The sequence below is a fragment of the Octodon degus genome, unplaced genomic scaffold (genome assembly GCF_000260255.1).
Source record: "Octodon degus isolate 3935 unplaced genomic scaffold, OctDeg1.0 scaffold00255, whole genome shotgun sequence".
Taxonomy (NCBI): Eukaryota; Metazoa; Chordata; class Mammalia; order Rodentia; family Octodontidae; genus Octodon; species Octodon degus.
Window position 1 is genome coordinate 1659303 of NW_004524831.1, and position 22399 is coordinate 1681701.

Here is a 22399-nt window from a genome sequence, read left to right on the forward strand (position 1 = left end):
ACATTTACCAGAAAATTTGTCTATTTTTGGGTAGGGACCTAGTCTATGGTATAGTATCTTATGATTCTATTACTTTGTCCTTGGAACTTTAATTTTTTTAACATATACTTTGATATTTTGTGTGTTACATCTAAGTCAATTTCTTATTTGTTGTTCTTTCTTGTATTTTGTCTGTATAAATTTGTACATGTTATAGTTGGTGTCTAGTTGTTCCCCCAGAGCCTCATGAAGTCATGGCGTGAACTTCTAGACTTTGTCACTAACTCAGGATCCACTGTGACTATGAGTTTAAGTGCTGCTGGGGTTATGGGTGTGAGTGCTACACCCAGCCTGGGGCAGATAGCCTGAATGCAACATAAGGGAGATGGACTTGCTCTCTGTTGCGATTGTTACCCCTACTCCTCCCATTTTGCCCCTGCTGTTTTGCTCTTTGTGGTCCCAAGAACAGCTGCTCTCTGCTCTCTGCTGTGTGCCACTTTTCCTTGGAGCTAGCAGAGTATGGAATGGAACCTCCATGAACTGTGAGCTAAACCTTTTCCTTCCTTCACTCTGGGTGTTGGATATTTGTCCCAGCAAGAGAAGAGTAACTAAGACAATATCATTTGAGACTTTCTGTTCCAGATTTTAAGTTTTCAGCATGCCTTTGATACGTTTAAATTTTTTTGTCTATTGTCATTTATAATGTTTAATATTGAGCAAAGAAATGTTCTATTTTCTGTGGAGTAATTGTCATTGTTTTATATTGCCACTTTTTTCTCTTCTCTTTTTATTCTTTTCCAATACTTACAATCTTTGTTCTTTTTTTAAAAAATTTATTTGTGTGTGTGTGTGTGTGTGTGTGTGTGTGTGTGTGTCTAGCTCAGCCCACCAGGGGGTGGGACTGGCTGGCATGTGGTGCTGGGGGATTGAACCATGGTCCCTGTGCTTTGCTAAGCTTGTTCTAAGTAGGTGCTTTAGACCACTGAGCCATTTCCCCGGCCCCTGCAGTCTTTGTTCTTAGTTTCTTTTGTGCACTCTTTTCTGGATCTCTGAAACAATTGTAAGATGTATATATAATTGCTGGTGTCTTGAAATCCTCAATGTTTAATCAAGCTTTTCACTTGAACTGTGTCATTTAAAACTTGCAATTTAATCTCATATTCTTAGGAGTATCCTAAATGTGTTACTACAATTCAGTTCTAATATTATTCCAGTGTTGTTGAAGAGTTTACATAGAATGATTTTAATTCCTTGGAAGACATGATGTTCTTTGTTGTTTTCTGCAAATAGCCTATGAAGCTGAATATATCTTGTGGTTTTGAGAACACTGTATGATGCACTGATATACTAAGATATTATTCAGTATTCTTCAGATCTCTTAGAAATTTGATGTTGATTTGTAATCATGTAGATGTTTCTCCCTTCTTCAGCTGCCCGTTATTGATAGAGTTGATTTGAAGGCCTCAGACTGCACTGTAAATAAGTGGCTTTTATTTTCATGTTCATGTTTTACCTTATATAGGTAGGTGAACTGTTTATAGGAGTGTTAGGAGATCTCAGTTTAGAGAATTGCCTTGTATGCTGTTGTCTGATTACTGTAAGCTTAACTTTGCGATTCTGATCAAATATTATCATTTTAATATTCTTTCAGTAGATTTCATTGAATGAATGCTAGGCGGATGTGTCTTTTTGCATAACTTCCTGTTTAGTTACTCCTCTTCTGTGTACATCTGATAGCTACTCCTCCCCAGGTAGTGATAGGATTTGCCACATAGCCCAGTTGTATAGACCTTTAGCAGTTCCAAAACCTGTTTTCCCTTTCTCTGGCCTTCTCACCTAATCGCCTGATGACCAACATAGAGACTAAACACTGTTGGAATCTGTAAGACTCACATTTGCAACTGGCCTTGCTTCTTTCTGCCTTGTCTGTACAATATGTCTCAAGTTGTCATATTAAAAACAGATAGATTAATACACATAAACTTTGTTATTGGTCATTTCCTATGAAATTCCTTTGTCCCAATTATTATTCTCAAAAAATTAGTGAGATTTAATGATAATAAATGTAAATGTCCTGTACATATTCTGAATATTTCATCTTTGAGACTTGGGTAATGGATGGAAGCGTCCAGGTGACAAACACACTTCCAGACTGAAACCTTCTTACATTATTGTCAACACACTCCTCTTTTGGCAGCTTCCCTAAGTTTACCATGTGTGATTGTCCATAACTAATGTTCTTGTTTTCCAACCTTTCGAGTGTTCAGTGTTGTGGAAATTGCTGAAGAAAATGCTTTAAGTCTTTGTTCCTTCCTTATCATTCTCCATAAATTCTAACAATTGAATCGAAGGAAAACTTCTTTTTCATCAGGTCCATTGTTGAGGAGATAGAAGATTTTTTTAAGTTTAGTTGACAAAAATTCCATAAATATACATGAATAACAGAACAATACATTCTCTGGACTACGGAAAGGAGTCACAGGTCTGACAGTTTAGTAAAGAAAGTGAGAATGGACTGTATCAGTGGGAGCCTAATGTGTATTAAGTCTTATTTCATTCTTCCACACCTCACCTTTCTTCAGTTATTTCCTCAAAGAAGACGTGGACCTTGGCTCTTTACTGCTGCCATGAAAATTTGCTCTCTGCCATGTGCTGCTCTGCCTTGGAGCCAGCTAAATGTGGACTGAAGCCTGCAGTAACTGTGAACTAAATAAACCTTTCTTTCCAAAAAAAAAAAAAAGACATGGACCTTGTTTTCTTATTTATTTTATTCCATTCATTGGTACAATTTGAAAATACACAGTGATTACATTTATAATAGGGAATTTGTACCTGTACATCATATACCTGGGTTTTCCTTTTTTGTCTCATTTGCCTCCTCTACCTTGAACACTTTTCCCACTAGCATGAAGTTTTATTTCCATTGCATCTTTATTTTCATATTTTTTCTATTCCATCCCTTCCTTTATCCCTGCCCCCTCCCTAGTTTCTCTTTCCTTTTGAACAATTTCTTTCCATTTTACCATGTTTCTTGTACAATTTTATTCTCATTTACATTGTCAGTTTTTTTATACCAGTGAGACATGTGAAATTTACGCCTTTATGTTTGATTTATTTTGCTCAAGAGAATGGTCTGAAAAGCTATTCTTTGAGCAGTGAATGCTTCCAGTTTATTTATGGCTATATATATATATATATATATATATATATTCTTTGATGGGTGATGGGCATTTGGGTTGTTTTGACATTTAGCTATTAGCAACTATGCTGCTCTAAGCACGGTTATGCATTAATTGCAATGGTATAGTACTTTTAGTTCTTTGAAACTACCAAAAATGGAAATATTGGAGTCAAATAAGGCTTCTATTCCTAGTGTTTTGAAGACGCTTCACACTAATTTCCATAGTGGTTGCACCAGTCTAAACTCCCAAGAACAGTGGAAAGGTGTTCCCTGTGCCTCATAGCCCCTCCAGCATTTCCTATTGATTGTTTCTTCTTTTTTCTTTTCTTATTTTTTCCCAACAAAATGGTCCTTATACTTTTGCAAAGTTAGTAACACATGACACAAGGTTGCCTCGCAACTAATAGCTGACCTTAACCAGACAGGATATTTATCTCAGGACTGAGTTATCATGTTTGCTTTAGGCAAAGAGGCCTAGTCCCACCTACACACATTTGATCAATTTCCTAGCTTCTGTGGCTCCCAACATATCCTCCTTTTTTGCTCTGTTTTGTCAGAGATGGGTGTTTCATTGCTGTTAGAGAAGCTGTATTTGGAGAAGTCTTTAAAGGACTTTTTCACAATTGAAACCAGATCCAAGTTGGGGCCAGGGAGATGGCTCAGTGGAATAAGTGCTTGCCTGGTAAGCAGAGGAGCCTGAGTTCAATCCCCAGTTTAAAAAAAAAAAAAAATTGAAGCCAGTCCAAAGATTGTAGGTACTTGAATTCAGCAAAATAACCCAATATAGTCCATAATAATGAGTTATCAGTACAACTGGCAATTGTCAGAAGTTGTTGACTTCAGCCTTTTGTAGCTCAGCATATTAATACAGCTTTACTCTTATGCATCGTGTTTACACTTTTCTGCTGGATGGCTAAGACTAAGTTAAAGCAAGACCTGTATAACTAAAAATGTAACTTTCACTATCTGGCAAGGTCAGTCAAATCCCCCAAGGATTTACCCTGAAACTATGTACAGCACTTTGTATATCTTTTGTCACTGTCAGCCTTCTGGCTGAGTAACGGCCATTGCTTGACCAATTTGCTCTCTGTAAAAGCCTGAGAGAACTTTTTCTCTAGGTGACTCTCCATAGGCACACTCTATATCATTGACCACTTTCCTCTGTGGCCCCATAATCTCCTTGATCAGAAAATTTGGGACACCAGTTACAAGATGCCACAGCAGAGGTTCTCTTACGTCCTAAGTCCTCACAGACCTTGAAGGGCTAGAACCAAAATATTGGTTATCCTTTTAGCCCATCTATCTCTCTAATTTTTAGTTTGCAAAATTCTAGATGCAAACCACCCAGAAGAGAAGCTTAATGATATTATTACCCTGTAACAGAGGCAGTTAAGTTTAACATCATTATTTGTCTGATTATCAAACACCAATTCCATAAAATGGAATTGCTATTTTCCAACAACCATGGATATTCTAAAATTTGAATCCTTATAGAATGTTAAAAAACAATTACATGTTTTTACATTAGCAGGACAATCTTATGACTTTTTTTTTCTTGTCTCTCATTTTCTTTTGTTGCCTTTTTTTTAAGCAAGAATTTACTTTAAAGAGAGTAGCAATAATTGATAAGACACAAGAAACAGTACGCATTTAGAAGACCAAAATGACAGTTATTTTGAGCATAGTGTTAGTAATTCATATTGGTGTCCTCTGATTTTCTGATAATAGCCATTTTTTCTGGAGTCAGGTGGAATTTTAGTATTTTCATTTACATTTCTGAAGCAATCAGGCATGGACCTTGGTTTATATTTAGTGTTTTTCTTTTTACTCTTTGTTTTATTTTTGTATTTTTGTATATATATTTGTAAAATGTATTTTTTTATATGTTATGTCTGTGTTCATTGATGTTTACTTTGATTACAAAATCCTTGGATTGTATACAGAGCAAATATTTTATACTTATTGAATTGCCATTATTTTCATGACATTCAATTTCTCCTATTTTCTTTATGAGGCAGTGTCTTACTGTGTAGCTCAAGCTGTGCTTGAGCTCACTATGTACACCAGGCTGGCTTCAAACTCTTTGTGATCCTCCTGACCTTGCTTGTCAGTGTTGTGTTTATTTTTTATTTTTATATGTCAAATATATTTCATTTTTATTATGTCAAATATATTTCATTTCTGTTGTTCTCCTTGGCAATCTCTTACATGCTCCTAGAATTTATTATATGTCAGTGCAAGGTGATTATTAGGTGTCACTGAGCTATAATATGCCACCCTTCCACTATTTTACTGATCCACAGATTAACTCTAATACTGTTTTTCCATTGACAATTGCATTATTATTCATAAAATGTATTTAAAGTTTCATTCCCCTTTTTGGTATGAAATCAATGTCAAATTTCAAAGTTCAGCCTTTGACTATCCAAAAAATAAGAAGGACTTAATTAACTATATGAAGATTTAGGTTTGAAAACACTTACCAACTGTGGTGAGTCAGAACCATTCATCAGATATCTGCCCCTGTGTTTTGTAGAAGATGATTTATAGGCAGCCTCTGTGACCGTGTTGTGCAGCCAGTTACTATTCTGTTGTTCCTATAGGATTGAGTTCAAACCTAGCCTCAGAATTGCTGTGTGAAAATATGTACATATACTTGGTGGCCAAGGCATGAATTTAAGATTTGAAGGAATTAGCTGGAATTCATTACAAGAAGAGTTCAGACATCTCAGGGCATGAGTCTCAACCTTCTTTCGCAATATGTACATGTGGGGCTGGGGAGATGGCTCCATAGAATAAGCGCTTCCCTGGCAAGCACAAGGGCCTGAGTTCCACCAAAAAACAACAGTATGTACATGTTATTTAGGAGGCAGTGACCCTGGAGGATGTGCTTGTGAAGTTCACCAAGCAGGAGTGGGCTGTGCTGAATCCGTCTCAGAAGGAGCTCTACCAAGATGTAATGTGGGAGACATTTATGCATATGACTGCTGTAGGTAAGGATGGCATTTTCTCATGTGTGCAGTGGCAGAGCATTGGTTCTTGCTGATTGGTATAGATTCTTTAAATAGAATATAAAAACATTTTTAAGAACATCTTAGGCCTGTTTACATTTTTCCATGAATCTAGTTGCTGTCTGCTAATTTCTATGTGATGATATAGTAACTTTTTATATTTCTATGGTGACTACCTAGGAATGACCTGGGACAACCAGCAAATAGAAGAATACAAAAACTGCTTAAGAAATCTAAGGTAACTTATTTATAAATAATGCTAACGTTCACTAAATAGCGGTATTGAGGTAGAAATACTATAGGCAAAGAAACCCTACAAAGGAGGCTATGGTCAAATTTATTTCATCTTTCAAAAATTGTTAAGATGAGCCATGCAGGTTAATGTTCAGTATTCTGACAATTAAATACAGAAATATTCCAATCCAAGAAGTCAAGTTAGAAGCGATATTACTCAACAAGAGCCATTATCTTATACAGCAGGATAAAATTATGTTGTGACTAATATCATGAAAATGTGTTCAGTTGCATTTATGAAATTTATATAGGCATATGAAAAAAAATTTTGTACTTTGAGAGGAACTCATCTTCAAGATATATCTGTGTCTGTCTGTGTCTATCTGTCTATCTGAATAAGAGGTATACATTATCTAAACAACTTCTGACCTGGAAGCAATATTCAAAATGCAAATGAATCATACTGTTATAATAATAGATTTTTGAGTACACTCTCCATAAAAATGGAATTTAAAATTCCTAGAAAACACCCAGGAGCCGGGGAGATAGCTCAGTAGAATAAGTGCTTGCCTGGTGAGCACAAGGGCCTGAGTTCAATCCCTGGTTCTGCACCCCCCAAATAAATAAATAAATAAATAAATAGAATAGAATAGAATAGAATGTTAAAGAAAAGAAAAGAAAAGAAAACACCCACATATGTTATTGTTACCGCAAACAAGAATGTTGTATTGAGATTCTTTGGAAAATGGGTCTTTTTGGAGGAAGCCTCCAAGGCATTCAGCTTATTCAATCTCAAAATGTTTTATCCAACCTCAAGCCAGGATATATTATGGTAGATTATCGATAAAAAGAACTTTTCATTATGATTGATAATTTTGTTCTTTCTTTTCATTAAAGAAATGAAAAAGTAACATTTGATCAAAATAAAGTTTGGAGTCAACATGAAAAAGTATTGCTTTGGGCATCATATGAGAATGTAGAGATTGAACAGGCTGCTCCAAAGCCAGCTGGAAGCCTTCTTTATAGAAAGCCCCCAGCTGGGCATTTATCCATAAATGGATGTGCCTTACCTCACACTGGACTGAAGCACTGTGAGTATATGGGGTTTGATGAGAAAATAACTAATTCTGATGAACATGGAAAATCCTGCAGTGATTTCCAGTCCTTTCAGAAGCATGTGAGGAGAAAGACTGGAGAGAATCTCTATCATTATGAGCAAAGTGGGAAAACCTACTATGATCTTAGGGAAAGAACTCAGCCTGGAATGGAGACCTTTGTATGCAAGCAAAAAGGAAAAGGCTCCAGCACTCCCAGTGGTATCAAAATCCATGAAAGAATTCATACTAGTAAGAAAGAATATGTATGTGATAAATGTGGAAAAGCATTCACTACACTGGGTTATTATAAAATACACAAAAGAATTCACACTGGGGAGAAACGCTATCCATGTAAGCAATGTGGGAAAACATTCAGTACTCTGAAGTATTGTAAAGTACATGAAAGAAGTCACAGTGGTGAGAAACTACATGTATGTGAGAAGTGTGGAAAAGCATTCACTACACTGAGTTATTATAAAATACACAAAAGAATTCACACTGGGGAGAAATGCTATCCATGTAAGCAATGTGGGAAAACATTCAGTACTCTGAAGTATTGTAAAGTACATGAAAGAAGTCACAGTGGTGAGAAACTACATGTGTGTGAGAAGTGTGGAAAAGCATTCACTACACTGAGTTATTATAAAGTACACAAAAGAATTCACACTGGGGAGAAACACTATCCATGTAAGCAATGTGGGAAAACATTCAGTACTCTGAAGTATTGTAAAGTACATGAAAGAAGTCACAGTGGTGAGAGACTACATGTATGTGAGAAGTGTGGAAAAGCATTCATTACACGGACTTGTTATAAAATACATGAAAGAGTGCACACTGGCGAGAAACCGTATGCATGTAAGCAATGTGGGAAAGCATTCACTACCATGAGTGCTTGTAAATTACATGAAAGAATTCACACTGGGGACAAGCCCTATGCTTGTAAGCAATGTGGGAAAGCGTTCACTACTTGGGGTTATTATAAATTACACGAAAGAAGTCACACTGGTGAGAAGCAACATATATGTGAGAAATGTGGAAAAGCTTTCCCTACACTGTCTTATTATAAAAGACATGAAAGAAGTCATACTGGGGAGAAACCCTATGCATGTAAGCAGTGTGGAAAAACTTTCAGTACTCAGAGTTATTTTAAAATACATGAAAGAATTCACACTGGTGAGAAACTGTATGCATGCAAGCAGTGTGGGAAAGCATTCAATACTCTGAGTTATTATAAAATACATGAAAGAATTCACACTGGGGAGAAACCCTATTCTTGTAAGCAATGTGGGAAAGCATTTAGTACTATGGGTTATTGTAAAATACATGAAAGAATTCACACTGGTGAGAAACCATATGTATGTGAGAAATGTGGAAAAGCATTCTCTACACTGGGTTACTGTAAAGAACATAAAAGGAAATCACACTGGCAAGAATCCATGTGTATGTGAGAAAGTAGAACAGCATTCACTACACTGCGTTCTTGTAAGGTGAATCAACGAAGCTACTCTGATGAGAATCTGTATGCATGTAAACAGTGTTTGAATGCATTCAGCCAACAGAGTAAATTTAAAGTGTGTCAAAGAGTTCACAGTTGGGAGATAGAACATGTGTGTAAGCAATGTGGAAAAGCATTCATCCAACACTGTTCCTGTCTCATTGATGAAAGATCTCATACTGGGGAGAAACCATACTCTGTGCAGGCAGTGTGGCAGGGGATTGAGCTCACACTGGAGCGAAACCTTTCGTGTGAATTTTTGAATGACTTACTATACACAAATATTGTAAAAGACTTGAGCTCACACAGGTGAGTAACTATATGATTAAGATGCTCGAAAAATTTTGATAGTGTGTCCTGATGTGCCTAGATCTTTCACTGACTTATTTTTATTTTATTTTATTTTATTGAGAATCAAATATGAATGAGAAAGTTTCAAAGCTGATTAACTGGACATATTCAATAATTAATACCTTGTACATTGTTATCTTCTTATTGGTTATCCACAGTACAAGAAGCAGACAGATATCCTGTCCAAACACTATTACTACAAATCTTTCTTCTCATTGAATTAAGCGAAAGTAGCCTTATATCTATCCTATTCTGTATATACAAATACAAAATGGTCCTTCCTTTGTATCCCCTTCTTTTGTTTAGTCCTGTCAGAGATGGGTATTCCATTGGCATCTAAATACTATAGGTGCTTGAATTCAGCAAAACAATCCAACACAGTCCAGCAGTCCACAACAGTAGTGGGTTATGCACAGAAGTTGTTGATATGAGCCTTTTACAGCTCAGCATATTAATATGGCTTTACTTTATATACCTTGTTTTTATATTTTTCTGCTGGATCGTTAAGACCAAGATAAAGCAAGATCTGTATAACAAGAAATGTAACTTTTGTATCTGATAAGGTCAGTCAAGTCCCCTCAGGATTTATCCTGTAACCCTGTACTGCACTTTGTAGATCCTTTGTCAGTGTCAACCATGAGGATGAGTCACGGCCATTATCTTACACTGATTTAGAAAACCTTGTATATTATATAACCACTGAGGAAAGTAGTTACTGCGGAGCTTTTATTAACTAAATGCAGTCACACTGAGGAAAATAGGTATCTTTAAGCTTATTTTGTAAATTCATCATGTGGTAAAGATTTGTATAGATTTAATGAAAATTTTGATGTCAATAATCTTTAATAAATTTTCCAGAAATTATATTCCCAGTTGGAGATATCCTAAAATGTATTCTTTCAGCTGTCTTTAATAAACCACTTGTGAATATCAGAAGTTTATATCTGTAGTCTTTATTATAAAACACTGACATATATTTTGGAAATCATTGACTTTAAACTATCTTCTACTTAATGATGGTGAATTCAAATGTATTTTTCTCATTTCCAATTAGGGTTACTATTTATGCCACTCTAATTTTATTTTTACTATTAGGAAATGTATCCTACTAAAAATCCCCTTTATTTATGGTTTTTAATTGATGCCATTTCCCAATGGCTTCGATTTTAATTTTCTTGGCATACGTAATTCAAATGTAGTATAAGAAAAGATACTTTTTAATATGATTTTATTCCTGTATGCATATTTAGAGATATGTAAAAAAAATTTTGAAAAGTTTTGTTTTCACAACTTGTAGATTACTAAATGTTTTATTTATCATATTCTAACAAAATGCCTGCACATATAAAAACAATAATATGATATGCATAATCTTACCTGTTTTTTTCATGTTGGGGTGACTATTATGATTCACAACACTTTTCTTAATTTTACTACCTTGCATTTCATTCTTCTATTACTATTGCTTGTGAGGTTGTATTCATTTTACTACCACTTGTAACAACAAAGAAAAACTATACTGCTATGAGTATTTAATTGTAACCTATCAGGTGGACCATGGTGAGTGTGTAGACTTATGAATTACTCTATAACTTAATACAAGATACATATATATATATATATATATATATATATATGAATTTACAAAATTTGCTTTCAATGGCTTCCCACAGAATCAGGTGTAGAATGATCTAAAACATTTGTCTACAAAGTGAATTTCCAAAGAATCTAGTTGAAGGTCTAGACTCCACTGTAGTGTCCCGTGCAAATCTGTCAGGAGACCAAAGGGTCTGTGCAAGAAGACTTGTTTGAGCTGGAGACTGAAGAAGCCAGGAAATGATTTCCGGGGTGATCAGGAATATTAAAGCTACTTTCTAGAAACAAAAGCCTTCTATTTTGTTTCATTTTTATAACCTTCTGACAACAATCCTCCCTCGATTTAGTCTTCCACACCCTGAAATTTGTGGAGCAAATTTAGTTGGACAAGCAGTGTCCAAGTTGATGCAGTCAATTAATGATTACAATCCACCCCTTGACTGCTTCACAGCCAGAACACAGTTCTCTAAACCAAAGTCTCCAGCTAAAAAGAGGAACTCATAAATGCACCTAATATATACTTGTTCTATATTTGAATGGAAATACACTAATTCCTTCTGCACAAGTGAGGGATGCTTTCTTTGGGTGATGCTTACTCCTCATTTCACAGCTGGAACACTCGAACATAGGTTGAACAAGATTAAACTTTAGTAAGTTTATCAACAGTGTACTACAATAGAGACATTAGGAAAGAACTGTTACAGTTAGAATCTTTGTTTCTGTAGCTGATTTTGGGTTGATAGCTGATAGTTATAATTGAATTGTACCACCATTTCTGTATTTCCTTGTCATTGAGGAAGTACCTAAGCAAGTCTTTGTTCTTTCCCTGATATGATGATCTATACTTTTATTATCCAATTTTCTGGATTGTTGGATATTCTGCAAGGATTGTATTTTTATAGTTGCACTTGAATAAGAGGACATGGTAATCCTAGCAGGCACCCTAGTACATCTCCTGCAGGCAAAGTATATATTTTTCTTTCCTGCATTGTGGAGTAGTAGTTTAATTCTCTGTTAACAGCCTGGGTCAGACATTCCTCTCAGAAGGTAATGCCCTGTTTAACTTGTTTCCTCAGAGCCTTAAGGAGGCCAAAATGACCAAGGGAATTGTTCACTTTCAGCTCCGTGGTATCATTGTGCTTCCTGGTACAAGGCTTAAATCATCTAGAACTAAGACTTCCTTCTAAGCTGGCAGATCATGTGGTCATGAGAACAGGGTGTAAAAATTTTGCTAGTAGGTCACTACAGGTAATGGGAGTGGTAACACTTAATTCACCACTTCATTCTTGGATCGTAAGTTCTAGATCCATAAATCTGGGCTATGGAAAACATGGTATTGTATAGTGGATGTTGACTCAAAACATGTACAAAATCGTAAAAGAACCTTACCCTGTCCTGAAAGGTATTGCCTCTTAACTTATGCTGTGTTATGAAAAGACCATTCCACTTTTCTGTCAACCTAGCTGCTTGATGGTGAAGGACATGGTATCACCAGCGAATTCTGTGACACCATTGCCCAACTTCTTTGAATGTCAAATGTGTACCTTGGTGTGAGATCCACTACTGTGTGGAATTTCTTGATAGTTGATAAAGCATTGTATGAATTCCTGGATGAGACTTTTGGGAGAAAAAGTGCATGCAGGAAAGGCAAATCCATATCCAGAATAATTCATTATGCAAGTAAGGACAAGGCATACTCCTTTCCATTTTAGAAGACATCAAGCTAACTGGTCAAGAGCTGATTACCCAAGTAAATGGTGTCATATTTGGGAATTAGTGTTTGCCTCTGCTGCTGGCATATCAGGCGTTCAGTAGTGATTGTAGTTGATCTGGCTTTCTGAATGGGAGTGTGTGTTGCAGAACATGCAGGTTCTCTGTGCCTGCCAAAATGACCATTCTGCTGATGAGTCATTGGGCAAAGACAGGGATGGCATAATTCAAGAGAGAAAAAAGAGGGAAATGGAAATGAATCTGTTCAAAGTAAGGAACTACTGAGTTGAAGAAAAGGTCAGGAAAGGGAGAGGGGAAAGATACGTCAGTGTAGGCAGGATAGTTTGTGGCACTGTACTGTAGTCTGCTGGTATATGGAAAGGAGCAGTTATTGCTTTGTTTCTCTAGTTTTTTGAATTCTTTGTCCCTTTTTTCTTTTAAATTTCTTATGTATTTCTTTTTTTCCAATTTTGCATGCCTATATGTGGTAATACGAACAAGTAATTTGAAGACACTATGCATTACAACAACTACTATGAAATTCGTACTTGGTTTAGTGAAATGCTCTATCATTTTAAATTTTGTGTTTTATCACTATTTTCTACTGTTTAAAAATTAAAATTATATATATGACAAAAATAATACCAAATTGTGTGATAGTCTTGCTCTGTACGTATCACTTGACCACTCACTTCTTGGCATGTACACAGAGGATGGATTTGTTATTGATGTTGCTCCCTTTGTCGTCATGTAAAATAACAAAAGTGTCATAAACTGCTGTATCATCTCCATAGGATCCCATATCTTACAGTTTATGTCTCTGCTACAGTCTTTTTAAGTTGGGAAGACTTTCCTGATCCCACTCCTAGACAGGGACGCACCTGGAAATGTTGCTAGCTTCTTCTTCCTGTAGTGAGAACATGTGTGGCTGTGTTGGATTCTGCTGTTAGCTGAAAGAAAATGGAACTTGTTCATGTTGATGCCTATTAGTGGCTCTTCAGATGTCATTATGTCTCTTGCTCTTCTGTTTTCATATGTTCTTTATTTGTAAAAGCTTCACCAGGTATAGCATAAACTGCCCAAGTGTAATGTGGGAACCTGAGACATATTAACAGGCATGCACACTGGCAAACCACACACACAAAGCAGGAAATACCCATGTCATGCTGCAGTGTGTCCTGTGGCTCCTCTGCAGTCCTGCCTGCTGCTTCCCTCCTGCATCCTGTCAGCTCGTGACCATCCTTATGTTGATTCACATTAACTTTATTTTTGCTAGTCCTCCTACATTGTCACTGGGGATCTAAACTAGTACAAACATTTCAAATTCAGCATGGATACTTCTTTTTTTTTTTTTTTTAAATTTCAACAGTCTCATTTTTTTTTAATTTAATTTATTTATGTGTGTGTGTGTGTGTGTGTGTGTGTGGCCAGCTCAGCCCACCAGGGGGGGGGGCTGGCTGGCATGTGGTGCTGGAGGATTGAACCACGGTCCCTGTGCTTTGCTGAGCTTGTTCTAAGTAGGTGCTTTAGACCACTGAGCCATCTCACTAGCCCAGCATGGATACTTATTAAAGAGCTCAAAGCAAGAATTCCATATGACCAGCTATTCCCCATTCAACACATCTTTTCCAGAGACCTAAAACCATCCTATAGCATTACAAGCATCCCAAAATGTAACACAAATCAGAGATTTGCTTCTCTGATAGCTAAGTCCTAGAAGCAGCCAGTATACCATAAATGTATTAAAGAATAAGGAAAATATGCTACTCAGATATTAAAAAATACATTCTAAAAAGGAAATATAAATTCTATACGAACAATCCTGTCTAACTGACAAACTTACCCTGTAAAGATGGTCACATGAAACTAGAGTACCTGCAGATCGGTATGATATGGAGAGAAGTTCTGGGTTCTGACAGGAAACTACCATTCACCTTCTAAATTTTCTCTTGAGGGAGATCTTGAGCACACTGTGACCAAGTGCTCTCTGCTGTCCTGGTTGCCCCTTAAGGGAGCTTTGTACACTGTCTTCCATGGTAATAAGTAGACATCCAGGATTCTTTTAAGTGTATGTTCAAGAGTGTGACATATCTTGGTTTATTTTCTCCCACAATAATCATGTATTTTATACATAATATTATGGATAAATGAGATACATTTTACACAAATATATAATTTGTGAAATAGTGCTGCAATTATTTTCAGGTCAAAATAAGTGAAACTGTCATGATTTGGGCTTATGCAAGAGGAACCACATAATACAGGACACATTTTATAAGATTATTTTAGAACAAATCATATACAAAAGACTCTTAAAGAAACAGTAAAGTCTGTCTACACACTGAAGACCAAAGAATCCAGCTCAGGCCTGGATCCTAATATCCTGCATGAGTCCAGATGAAAGCCTGAAAGCCTAGAGTCCATAACAGTGCTGCCTACAAATCCAGTTTGCGGCCTTGAGCCCACGACAGTGTCTCATGCGCGCACACCGATTTCATCGATCTGCACTGGGAAGGCCCAAAGGTCAGTGGTGGAAGCTAGAAAGTCTGTGCCAGCAGGGTGAAGGATCTGTGGTAGTGTGGTGGCCGGGTTGGATTTATTGTCTATGGAAGACTGAATTGTAGGATTAAAAGCCTTTATTAATTACCCAGCAACCAATGTGCTTACCCCTTCCAAATTGGGGAACACAAAGGCCCCTTTGTTTTTCTCCCTTTAGCTTATATAGGTTCTTAAGTTGCTATGGCAACTGGGCTGGAATCCCTATGTGTATGGGGTCATTGTCCGGCTAGAGAGATCTTTGCCTACATGTGGGCATATGGCTTGGCTCTTACTTTATTTAATTGCTCCTCCTTCCCTTATCTCTTCCATGTTTTAACCTGATGGGAGAAGGAGTCAAGGATGGGGCGATTCAGGGAAGGGCAAATGGGAAGACACAGCACAGCTTTCCCCCCGTCACTAAAGCATAGCAGGCAGGGGTCAAACAGTTGTCTTCTGCCTCAATCTCTCCTACTTTCATGTACATAGGACACTATGCTACAGTTCTTTTGGCTTAGGACGCTAACTCCTATATTCTCCCCTTTTAGGCATTTTTTTTTTTTTTAAAGAAATATAACATCTACCTGAAGATGGCAGCTTAAGACTTCTATTTAGTGTTATCCTTTAGCACCATCAGATTGGCCGATCTAATCACAACCCATTTTAGTAGAAAAACCATGAGCCTTGGAGAGCCCAATAGCAGAGGTTCTGTGGAGTTTAACACTCGGTCTCCAGGCTCAAAAGGGTGTACAGGGTCATGAAGAGGGAGAGGGTGGCATTTAACATAGTTTGTTGTAGTCATTTAGTCATTTGTAATGTCTGCAGTTGCTGTTGTAGGCTCAGAGTCCCAATTTTTTTGTAGTCCCTCTAATACTTGCACCAAGGGTGGTGGCATTCCAAAAAGGATTTCAAAAGGAGTGAGCCCATCCCAGCATGGGGTGTAACATGACCGCAGCAGGGCTATCGGAATCATAAATACCCAGTTTGAACCTTTCTCAGCACACTTTGGACAGGGTACTTTTAGGGTGCGATTTTGTTCTTCCGTTTGTCCCAAACTTTGGGACCAGCAGGCAGTATGTAGCTTCCATTTTAGGCCCAGAACAATGGAAAGGCTCTGAACTACTCTACCCATGAAAGCAGGCCTGTTATCTGAGCCTACTATCATGGGGCACCCATATGGGTAATGGTCAATTCCATCAATGTTTTTGGTACCTCTCTGGAGGTCTTAGTTGTGGTGGACATGGCCTTTATCCATCCTGAGTAGATGCAAATATGCACCAACAGATACTGTTTTTTACTTCCAACCACAGACTTGATCTTGGTAAAGTCCACTTCAGTGTCATTAAAAGGGAGGGTTCCCTGTCAATGGATGTTTTGTTCATGCTGTGGGTGACAAACTGGATTGTTATTAGCAGTCACATATTTTTGGTCACTGAGGCACACAGACTCAAAAGCCTGGATATTAAAAAAAATAGTGGCCAAGAAGTTTCACCACAGCTATCTTGCCCAGATCGGTCTTGACATGCAGTTCGAGGATCACAAAATGTCTCATGTGTTCAGGTAGGAACACTTTCCCTGGCAGGATTTGCCATCCATTTTTTTCTGATGTCCCTTTTGACTTGGCCCATGGTAACTCGGTCTCAGAAGACTTAGGTGGCTGAAGGAGTGGCATTACCATGACACATGTTTTTGCTAGCATGTTTCCCACAGTAGCCTGCTTTGCCACAAAATCAGTGACTATTGTATTGGGCCTTGATGGAATTACCCTTTGATGTCTGGGGCCATGTGTCATTGCCACCTTAGTGGGCCATCATACTGCTGGCAGTCTTGCAGTTTATAAAGACATTTAACTTCTTGTCCTTCCCTAATTCCAGGGCCCTGCTGAGTACAATTAGCTCTGCTGTTTGCGTTGAAGATCCCAGAGGCAGTGCTCCCAACCAGAGGCACTGTCCCTTTCACAGTCACAACCACTGTTCCCTCCCTCCATACCCCATCTATTACCATATTATGTCCATCTGAGAACAGACAAGGTTGGAGTCTTGCAGTGGTGTGTCCTGTAGGTTGGGTCTTGTAGAATAAACAACATCGATGGTCTCCACACAATTGTGCTTTGGGGGTTTTAGTGATGTCAGCAGAAAGGAATGAAGGTTGATGGCCTGTGCAGTCTTAAGAATTAAACGTGAGCCCTCAAGGAGAGCTGCCTGGTACTGGGCCAGCCTACCAGATAGTCACCTTCCACCAGGGCCCTGCAGTAGCACCTCCACTGTGTGGGGCATGAACACACTCAACTTTTGTCCAAGAGTTAATTTTTCAGCTTCCTTTACCAGTACAGAAGCTGCTACAGTGGCCCACAATCATGATGGTCACACCATTGCCGCATAGTCCAGTCTTTTGGGGAGGTAGACTGTGGGGTGCTTTCACGGCCCTAAAGTCTAAATTAAGACTCCCCTTACCACTCCTTCCTTCTCTGGAACAAACAGCTAATAGGGCTTAGTGATACATGGTAAAGCCAGAGCAGGAGCCTTTAGCAGATTCTTCTTGAAATCCTTAAATGCGTTTTGCCATTCTGAATTGCAGACCGAGAGGAGCCTATTACCTCCCTTGAGGGCTTCATACAAGGGTTTAGCAATAGAGGCAAAATTAAGCACCCACAAACAGCAATAATCCACTGTTCCCAGAACTCCTGTAACTGTTTTTGGGTACTCGGCTTCTTTAGCCCTTGAATATCTAGGGCTTGGGAGCTCAAGAAAGCACGCATTTCTCCTGCTAGGGTGAACTCTAAGAATTTCAGCTTGAACACTTGTTTGAGCCTTTTTCTTAGAGACCGAGTACCCCTTATCTTCTAACAGCTCTAGTAGCTTTTTGTCCCTTTTATATAACTCTGGGTCTTGGCGGCCAATAGCAGATCATTTACATTACATATTTTAAGAAAAGTTAGGATTTTTTTTTTTTGAAAGGCACCAGATCCTTTGACAAAGCTTTTTCAAAAATAGTAAGTGAAATTTAAATCCCTGGAAAGTCATGTCCACTGCAACTCGCACTTGTGTCCGCTCTCTGCATCCTCCTGTGTAAAGGCGATTTCTGGGAAGCAGCTGACAAGGAAATACAAAAGAATGTATCTTTAAATCTAACACATTGTATCAGAACCAGTTAGGTGGGAGCAATATTAAGCACTTTTGGGGGGAAACTACCCGCTCGGGCCCCCCCTTCTGTCCCTCTCTCAGACAGGAGCTTTCTTTCAGTAAATATATTCTGCTCATAACCTCTGTTTGTTCCTAAAATTCATTCATGGGTTTTAGAGAACACAAACTTGTGCAGGTCAGATCCAGAGCCCTATGTCATTTGGAGGTTCCCTATATTATTTGGAGGTCACCCACCCGAAACCAGTTTTTCTCCCTGTATCACTAGCAATACCCAAATTGGGGCTGGGGAGATGCAAAGCGCTTCCCTGGCAAGTGCAAGGGCCTGAGTTCAATCCCTAGTTCCACCAAAAAACAAACAAACAAACAAAAAAACCAAAAAACAAAAAACAAAAAAAGCACTTTAAAATATAAAGTGTGACTTGAGAACTGTTATTTCTTATCAAGCATAGACATTTTAATAGTTAAATTCCTGTAGAATGTTAACAGACAACAGTTACGCTTTTACAGAGAACATTTGACATCAATAGCTACATATAGCAGTGCAACAAAACAGGATGAAATGTCCAATTTAGTTAGCATACATATCACATAAGTTTTGGTTAGAAAATTATCATTTGATTGATGGTGTCATGTTGACTTGACATGAACCTCTTATAAATATCTGGTTCATAAGAGAAAGGCATGTTTAAATCTGAAAGAAAATTCACATTGAAGAATACTATGTATTTGGAAGACATGAATATATAATATATCAAGAGTATCTTTTATGTGAAAACCTTATTCTTTTTTGCAAATCTTTATCTTTTAATCAATGCTTAATTGTTGGGGGAATTTGCCAAGAAGATTAATGGGGGCTCCTTATTAATGAACAAAGGGTGCTCACCTGTCTACCATTTAAGAGTCCTGTCCAATCTCTCCCGATTTCAATGATTTTTGGTTAATTATAAACCAATTTTGGTATCACTTAGACCAACTGGTGCTCAGGAGAAAAGCATGGTTTCTTTTTTTTGTTTTTATGGAACCGGGGATTGAACTCAGGCCCTTGCACTTGCCAGGCAAGTGCTTATTCCACTGAGCAATCTCCCCAGCCCCAGAAAAGCATGTTTTTAAGTCTATGTTTTAAAGCTCAAATAAAAAGAGGAACACTTGTTCACCGAATGACATATAAACACAAACAAATATACAGGACACACAAAAAAATCTTTAGAAAAATCAATGCACTCAAATATACTTCTGGAAAGATTAAATTATAATAATCTTTTAAGTTTTTAATTGTAAAAACTTGTCAGAACTTTGAACAGGCCAATTAGAAGTCTTATAAGAATTTGAAAAACATAAACCCCTCTTATTTATAGTTAATATACTTTAGTATTTTAATATCCACAACTTTTTGTTGAGAGAGACTTGTTAAGTTACTAGCCTTTATAGCCATTGGGTATTATCTCAGATTAATTGGCCGTGTATGTCACACCAATATTATTATTGTGCCAACTGTTTATACAGTTGTATTAGAATTTAAAGTCTGATAGGCTTTTTTTTTTCTCACATTGGCACCTAATCTCCCAAAACTGAGACTTAGACAGAGACCTCTTACCTCATAAATCTGAAACCTCTGGTTTTAGCATAAGCACTTTTTTTGAAACTTTCTCTAATTCCATCATAAACCCTTTTTTTCCTCTCAAGCAGCTTTGGATATTTTCACTTGAAATGTCTCTTCCCTCTGTTTTATAGCCTGCCAGCATCACCTTTTTTTCCTGCTTATATTTTTATTTTGTATTCCTTCTACTAAGAAACACTTCTGGAATAACTCCTATCAACTGAGACAAATTTATTTCTGTACTTTTTTTTTTTTTTTTAAACTTTATAGCTTGTGGGAAATAACGAGAGGAAGCACAGCCTGGGGGAGAGGACTCAGAATCCCCTTCTTGTGGCCACAACAAGGGCCGGGGAGATGGCTCAGCAAGGGCCGGGGAGATGGCTCAGCAGAATAAGCACTTCCCTGGCAAGTGCAAGGGCTTGAGTTCAATCCCCAGTTCCACAAAAAAAAAAAAAAAAAAAAAAAGACCAGCAGCAGGGGAGGCTGCAGGGCAAGGAGAGGTGAGCAGCAAACCCCAACAGGAAGGGCAGGAAAGATAAAGGCCTATGAACTGAGCCAGTGTGCTCAGGGGACTGTTGTCACTCTGCGGTCAGCTCAACAGTGGAGGGAAGGGGAGTAAGAAGAATCAGCTCAGAAGATACAGTAAGAGTACTGGCTGGGCTCTGGGGTTTGAGGCCCATTGGGGTGCCACAGCTTTCAAGATGCGGTAACAAATTGAAAAAGCACTGCCATTTGATTTACATTAGAAGCAAAATTCGAGGCTAACATAATTTTGAGTAACAAAGTGAACTCCAAGGAATAAGTGCCCCTCCCCCCTGGGTCCAGTGAGACCAGAGGGGTGGAGAGGCCATGCTGTAGAAGTCACTGCCCTACTCAGCCCCAACACTGAGAATCTCCTCCTCACAGCTTCCATCCTAGGCCCCTTAGAAGGGGAGGAGCCTCGGGAGCCTCATTGCCATTGCACACCCTCTATAAAGCCCACTGTACAAAAAAAAAAAAGGGCACTAAGGTCTGAGTTTTTCTGGGTTTTCAGATAAACCATGCCAAATGGCAGAAAGGGTAAAAGCAAGACATTTAGAACTTCCCAGCCCAAGTAATTGATTTGACTGTCACCTGAGTGCAAGCGTGTTCTAATAGACTTTGCTCCTCCTTACTGTGCTGCTGCGTTCCATTCCTAGCTACTGTGGGACAGTTAACTGAAACAAGCTGTAGCACCAAAAGCCACCCCAAGCAGCTCACAAGCACAGAGCCCAGGCAAGCTTCCCAGCACAAGCATTCTGAATAAACCCCCATAATATAGTGGTCAGGTTGGATTTATTGTCCATGGGAGTCCAAATAATAGGAACAGCACACCCTTATTAATTATCTGGTGACCCTTCCAAACTGAGGTAATGCAAACACCCAGTTGGTTGTCCCCTTTTAGCTGATATAGGTTCCTTGGTGGCTATGTGAATCATGCCAGAATGCTGTGCCTTCCTATGTGCATGTGGTCATTGTCAGGGTAGAGAGATTTATGGCTACATGTGGGCCTGTGGTTTGGCTCTTACTTTATTTAATTGGTCCTGCTTCTTCCCTTATCTCTACCATGTTTGTGCAGTTTTAATAAGACAGGGGGAGGAGTGGTGGATGAGGTGATTCAGGCAAGGGCAAATGGGAAGACCCAGCTTAGCTCTCTGCCTATCACTAAAGAATAGCAGGCAGTGGTTAAACTGAGTTGATCTCTGCCTCAGTCTCTTCTACTTCCAAGGTGAATAGGATACTAGATTGAAGCTCTTTGGCTTAGGATTCTATCTCCTACACTAGCAGGTTGAGGGATGTAAAGTGGAGCCAGGAAACACTGCTCTTTCCTTGTCAGAGCTCCCCAACAAATACTTTAGCCATCCTTAGCACCAGTGAGGTCCCAAGAGCTCCTCTAACAACAGCTAAGTTCACAGGAAAGCCAGCATGACAAGGACCTCCAGGAGAATAGCCCAAGAAAACCAGGAGTTCTCACAAGCTCCAGAAGATTCACCAGACAGCTTCTATAAGAACCTTTCCAGCCACTTCTCTACTTCTGCCTCTTAGAAGATTGCTTTCAACAATCCACAGGTGGGCCTAAAATCACCCAGCACCATACTAGGTCAGTTCAGCCGGGTGTACCAGTTTGACCACCACTTGGCAATCCACCATAATCAGTACCCATAAATTTCCTTAGAATTCTTTATAAATTGCCCTTCCTGTGTCTTTTTGTCAATTTTTCTAAACGGAAATACTCAGCCTGCTGGTGGGAATGTAGACTGGTGCAACCATTATGAAAATCAGTGTGGAGACTCCTTGAAAAACTAGGACTGGACATCTCATTCAAACCAGCTATCCCCCTACTGAGAATTTTCCTGGACGATCTGAAAACATCATATCATAGTGATATATGTGTACCTGTTTATAATAGCATAATTTGTGATAGCCAAATCTTGGAAACAACTAAGATGCC

The 22399-nt window shown here is 38.4% G+C and overlaps 1 protein-coding gene across 1 annotated transcript in view; it reads left to right on the forward strand.

Annotated features, from left to right (window-relative positions):
• The window catches only part of LOC111814003 (zinc finger protein 14-like), a 23597-nt gene extending 14214 nt beyond the window's left edge, over positions 1–9383 (forward strand). Inside the window, exons 2-4 of the mRNA XM_023706410.1 lie at positions 6027–6153; positions 6352–6409; positions 7303–9383. Of these exons, the coding sequence (XP_023562178.1) occupies positions 6027–6153; positions 6352–6409; positions 7303–8950 (1833 nt within the window). The 3' untranslated portion in view covers positions 8951–9383. The remainder of the gene's footprint in view (positions 1–6026; positions 6154–6351; positions 6410–7302) is intronic.
• The last annotated feature ends 13016 nt before the right edge of the window (positions 9384–22399 follow it).